This window comes from Monopterus albus, unplaced genomic scaffold (genome assembly GCF_001952655.1).
Source record: "Monopterus albus unplaced genomic scaffold, M_albus_1.0 scaffold453.1, whole genome shotgun sequence".
Lineage (NCBI taxonomy): Eukaryota > Metazoa > Chordata > Actinopteri > Synbranchiformes > Synbranchidae > Monopterus > Monopterus albus.
The window spans coordinates 55,584-61,256 of record NW_018128333.1 but is presented as its reverse complement, the minus strand read 5'-3'; the positions used below and the strand labels follow the sequence as shown (position 1 = coordinate 61,256).

The window sequence follows — 5,673 nt, the reverse complement described above, 5'->3', positions numbered from 1 at the left end:
GGCTGTGTCTTCCAACATGACAACGACCTGATGCACACAGCCAGGATAACCGAGGAGTGGCTCCGTAAGAAGCATAACAAGGTTCTGGAGTGGCCTAGCCAGTCTCCAGACCTCAATCCAATAGAACATCTTTGGAGGGAGCTTAAACTCCGCGTTGCTCAGCGACAGCCCCGAAACCTGACAGATCTAGAGGTGATCTGTGTGGAGGAGTGGGCCAAAATCCCTGTTGCAGTGTGTGCAAACCTGGTCAAGAACTACAGGAAACGTTTGACCTCTGTAATTGCAAACAAAGGTTTCTGTACCAAATATTAACACTGATTTTCTCAGGTGTTCAAATACATTCAGCAGTGCAAGACGAATAAATTCTTTAAAAATCATACAATGTGATTTCCTGAAATTTTTTTTTAATTCTGTCTCTCAGAGTGGGAATGCACCTATAATGTGAATTTCAGACCTCTCCATGATTTCTAAGTGGGAGTACTTGCAAAATCGCAAAATACTTCTTTTCCTCACTGTATGAATACGAAACTGTTTGCTACTTCATAAGGTGATAATGTATCAGTTTTGTGTCAAGTTTATTTTGCTTGTAAATGTTCATAAAATCAGTCTTGCCAGGTAAAGATGATTCCTGTCACACATGAATCTTCAAGTACTGATGTTAAGTTTCTGCTGTTTTCTTGTCTTTGTGTCTCTTCTGTCCACTCTGTCCTCTCTGCCAGGTGGAGAGAAAAAGGCACATTGGAAATGACATTGTTACTATAGTATTCCAGGAAGGGGATGACGCATCATCGTCCTTCAAACCATCTATGATCCGATCACACTTCACCCGTATCCTTCATACAGACAAAGACTGTCAGAGAGATTAAGTGGTTATCAGTTACATGAGTCATGTTCAGAGAAGCTTTAGCTAATGAAGAGAAACCACGAGCCCTGTAACACAGCGGTAATTGCTGTTGTGTCCCCTATATAATCAATGTTTCCTTTACGTTCACTTCCAGATATTTTTGCATTAGTTAGGTATAACAGCCAGAATGACAGTTACAGGTAAGTGGCTTTAATTAATGCTGTGTATTATGTTGTTCCATCCAGACTGCTTTTGACCTTCCCCACATAAAAACCTTCCTTGCTCCTACTCTTTTTTTGATGCCATTAAGGTAAAAAGAGTAGTTGAGCTCACTTTACCATGCTGTGTGATGTGCTGTGCATCCATTTAAAATGTAAGAGAGATATTCTACTGTCTGTCACAGGCTGAAGATTTTCTCAGAGGAGAGTGTTCCACTGTTTGGACCCCCTCTTCCTTCTCCACCTGTATTTACTGATCACCAAGAATTCAGGGACTTTTTATTAGTCAAATGTAAGAAAAGACAGAAAAATGAATCTGAATATAGCCAGTAAATCCACATCATCTGTGTTTTTCTTAATCTGAGCTTTTGTTTTTCATCTCCTTCAGTAATCAATGGAGAGAAAGCCACACTGGAGACGCCAACATTTGCTCAGAAGCGTCAGCGGACCCTTGATATGTTGATTCGCTCGCTCTACCAAGATCTCATGCCTGACCTGCATAAGGTACAGCTGCACTGCCTACTACCAGCCTTGGATGGATGTATGTTTTGGCCATGCAATTTTTCTCCTCCACCTCCTCCTTGTCACTTCATTCACTGGCAGCGACTGTAGCCGCTGCTCGGCTGTGTTCTGCTGTAACCCACTGCAGCCTTTGGTCTGCCTCTGCATACTGCACCACACCGACAGGATACTACTGCCATGCTGACTTTCTCAGCAGGGCTTTGGCTCTCTCTCCTCACATCACACATTTGTTCTTATTTCTCTTGGTTTTTTCTCCTTTCAGAGTTGCTCCTAACGTGATTTGGTTTTCACTATTTTCCTGTTTCTGTTCTAACCTCCTGATAGGGTCAGGCTCTAAGACCCCTTTCTTCTTTCTCTTGTGTGCGTGTGTGTGATATTTTTGGGTGTTGGTGTTTAGGTTCCTTTTTCTCCCCAGAACATGTTAAACCGACGGTCCTTCAGTGACGTGCTGCCTGAGTCTCCGAAATCAGCACGCAAAAAGGAAGAGGCGCGGCAGGCCGAATTTGTCAGAATAGGCCAGGTAACAAAATAAAACACTGAAGTACACACACAAACTCCTGAACAGCTGAACTGGATGCCTGCTTTCAGGAGGACTGAGGACTGATTCACATGCAGTACACACATGTTCATCTTAGGCAATCCCCAGGATTTAAAAGGTCTTGTCCAGTCATTGTTTAAATAATTAGCACAGTATTCACTTTAAAAAGTGACGTGTTTTTCTAATATTACTTACTGTACTGTAGGACTTGTATTATATTGTAGGATTTGTAGTGCACTATTTTGCTTAAGTAAAAGATCTGACGCACTGCAAGCCAAAACATGTCTGTTATTTGTCATATCTGATCCATTTCCTCTCTAGGCTCTGAAGCTGAAGACCATTGTCAGAGGAGATGCCCCGACCAGCCTTGTTACCACAGGTCTGTGCAGAAAAGAGGTGAGTCTCTCAGACATCTTAGATACATTTCACTGCACAAAATCTTCATCTTAATGGGTCAGTTAGAGTATTACTGAATCCAAAAATGTTATTTTCTTTATACAAAAAAAAGATTCAACTCCTGACTCCAGTTGGCTTTTGTCGCCGTCATTAGTCTAGAAGGTCACATAGTTCTTCAAACCCTGTACTGTGAATTTTAGAATGATGCTAATTATGATACAATGATTTGTGTATTATAAGTTAAAAGATTTTGTTCATTCAAGATCATAACTTAAGTGAAGATCTGACCATATTTTAAAACTAATGTATACATGCAGGTAATTTCAGAAGCTTAATTTTTCTTGCAGCTGTGTCTCGCTTGACTTCACTTGCAAAACCTCCTGAGAACTAATGTATGCCTCACTTTTTAATATCATGCTAGAGTTTTATATATAGCCAAAGCATGTTCATAATTATTCAAATATCCATATCTCTAGAACTCAATTTGTCTGCATGTTTATCTGTACTGCAGCCTTGGGAGTCCCAGTCATTCTGCAGTACCTTCCCCTTTGAGATCGTGTGTGCTGACTCCTGGGGTCAGTCTCTGTTGGTTGCCCCTGACACAGCAGGGGTCATGCTGCTGGATGGTGAGTTCTCACTATCTCCCCATGTCTTCTAAAATAATTCCACCCATCCATATCATTCAGTACTACGCTCAGCAGAATGCCAAGGCCAGCAGTTAACATGACAATGAGAATGATGTTATCCATGTTTCAGGCACTGATCCAGCTTTGTCCAACACTGGTGAGTGCCACATTCAATCCTCCCATTTCTTGCACAGAGGATTTTAAAAAAATAAATATTTCAGCCTACATTATGAATAGCTCAGAACTCTAGCAACACTTTGAATATGTTGAACAACTTCAGTGTGGGACCAACACATTTCAGCTTGTGGCCTTCATCAGGATCTGTTAAAAGTACATATTCAAGAGCATCTAAATAGTATGGCAGCCAATAAAAACATGCACATAGGTGTGTAGAGGTCATGTGATTATAGGCCACTCACAATCTAAAACTGGTAAAAGAGCAAAGGGTGTGTCTAGTAACTGACACAGGTGGTACCGTATGTGATCAATCTGTGTGTGTTACTTAACCTCCATTATGGCACATTTTTTAGATTTAACTTTTGTATTGTGACCAATGTGTTGTCTTTCAGAGTCGCAGGCTCTTCCTCCTGTGCAGGTGTTTGACAAAACCATGGCGGTGAAGCAGATGCATGTTCTCGAGCCTCAGGACCTGCTTATCATCAGGGCTGACAAAGGTAGGATTATTCTACAGGCAGGAGGACAGCTTCTCCCTGCACATCAGAGACCGTCTCCCCTGGTAACACCCTTTGTCATCCCCCCATTCATTCCATATCATCAGCAGAACAGTATTTACAGGACATTTTCTTTATCGTTCTTTCCATTCCCCTCTTTTATTTCTTCTGTTTCAGTGTGGTTCAGATATATTTAGTATAGCCTTTCCCCCTTTCCCCTCCCCCTATAGCCTTTCCCCCTCCATTAGTCCAGTGAGCACATTGATGTCTTGCTGTGATCTAAGGAAGTTGACCTATAGAGAACCAATTCCTGTCGAGGTTGTGTCTGTAAGAGAGAGTGTGTCTGTTTATCCTGGGGGGATGGGACAGACTATGAGGGTAGAGTGGACTTTAAGGGACTGATAAACATGCAGACAAACAGACAAATAAAATGAAACATACAAATCTATAAGCATAAAAAAGACACAGTGTAGAATAAAAAAAGAGGACACCGTGTACTAAAAGGCAGCTGTAGGATTTATCTCATGTTTGGCCTCAATCAGAAGAGCATGTAATTAATTACCCTGCAGATAATTAACCCTAATATTGACAGGGTTGACTCAGTTTTGATCGTGATTATGTGATGGCAGTGCAAGCATTTGTCACGACTGTGTGTGGGCTTTGACAAAGCTTCTGAGAGCACACAAGCCTTAAGAAGCCTTCTAGTAATTCTCCTGCAGTATGACACTATTGTGAGGCCGTGGGAGGATGCTAAAAAAGACATGGCAAATTAAGAGTAACCTTCATGCAAAACAGAAGCGGCTTTTTTGTTTGTTTTTGTTTCCAGGGAAGGACGCTCGGCTCTATGTGTTCAGACTCAGCACACTCAAGAGAGGCCTGGAGGAAAGACAGCTCGTCAGGGGCAAGTGTGACAGTCGGGAGAATAAACTGGAGAAAACCAAAGGTACAATATAAGACAAGCAACAATAGAAAAACACAACACTTCTTGCTTGTTGAGATAATTTTTGAGGTGAGGACTGCACCTTTAGTCAATCCAACAAAATGAAAAATCTTTATGATGTTTTTGCCTTATTAATTCTTTTTTTTATTCTTGAAATTAGAAAGTCTTAAGTAGTTTAATCTTAACAAATGTTTGAATCTTAATATTCTAGTAACACAAATACCTAGTTACCTTGTAAACAAGTTTAGTAGCCTATGCAAATGGTGCTTGAAAAGGTTATTTTAATTTGATGAGACATTTAATCAACCTAAAACAAGATACAGTATTTTGACCTTAATGAACATCCTTTTTGCAGTGCAAATGCACAACCTTTGCCTCACTGATGGTATCATACCAGCTGTCTTTACTGGATAGATTGATTTGTGGGATGATGCAGGGGAATAACACCTACAGCACAGTATAGCCACTGTACTTTCTGTGCCTCTATCTCTGCCCCCCACGCCCTGCTCTTTGTCCCAGGCTGTCATTTGTACTCTATCAACACTCATCACGGCTTAGAGCTGAGAATAGTCGCAGCCATCAGGAACAAACTCCTCCTCATAACCAGGAAACAACCACGTTTCGAGGGCTGCAGCGCAGTGGCCACAGGGGCAGACTCACCGGTGGAGGAGTTTCAGTACATACGGGTACAACAAACTCTACAAGAATTAAAAAGACTGAATATCCAGCCATCCATCCATTTTCCTCCGCTTATCCGGGACCGGGTCGCGGGGGCAGCAGTCTAAGCAAAGATGCCCAGACTTCCCTCTCTCCAGACACTTCCTCCAGCTCCTCCGGGGGAATGCAGAGGTGTTCCCGGCCCAGCCGAGAGACATAGTCCCTCCAGCGTGTCCTGGGTCTTCCCCGGGGCCTCCTCCC

At 42.1% G+C, this 5,673-nt stretch overlaps 1 protein-coding gene across 4 annotated transcripts in view; it reads left to right on the top strand.

Moving 5' to 3' along the window:
- garnl3 (GTPase activating Rap/RanGAP domain like 3) overlaps nt 1–5,673 on the top strand; it is a 42,335-nt gene that overhangs the window by 22,259 nt on the left and 14,403 nt on the right. For 2 of the 4 annotated variants that reach the window (XM_020587332.1, XM_020587330.1), the window contains exons 11-21: nt 720–828; nt 999–1,044; nt 1,248–1,354; nt 1,451–1,566; nt 2,000–2,104; nt 2,444–2,518; nt 3,030–3,144; nt 3,275–3,301; nt 3,714–3,818; nt 4,642–4,758; nt 5,275–5,441. In XM_020587332.1, the coding sequence (XP_020442988.1) occupies nt 720–828; nt 999–1,044; nt 1,248–1,354; nt 1,451–1,566; nt 2,000–2,104; nt 2,444–2,518; nt 3,030–3,144; nt 3,275–3,301; nt 3,714–3,818; nt 4,642–4,758; nt 5,275–5,441 (1,089 nt within the window). Of the gene's footprint in view, nt 1–719; nt 829–998; nt 1,045–1,247; nt 1,355–1,450; nt 1,567–1,981; nt 2,105–2,443; nt 2,519–3,029; nt 3,145–3,274; nt 3,302–3,713; nt 3,819–4,641; nt 4,759–5,274; nt 5,442–5,673 lie in introns of all 4 variants that reach the window. The other 2 variants (XM_020587331.1, XM_020587329.1) reach the window with 1 other exon arrangement.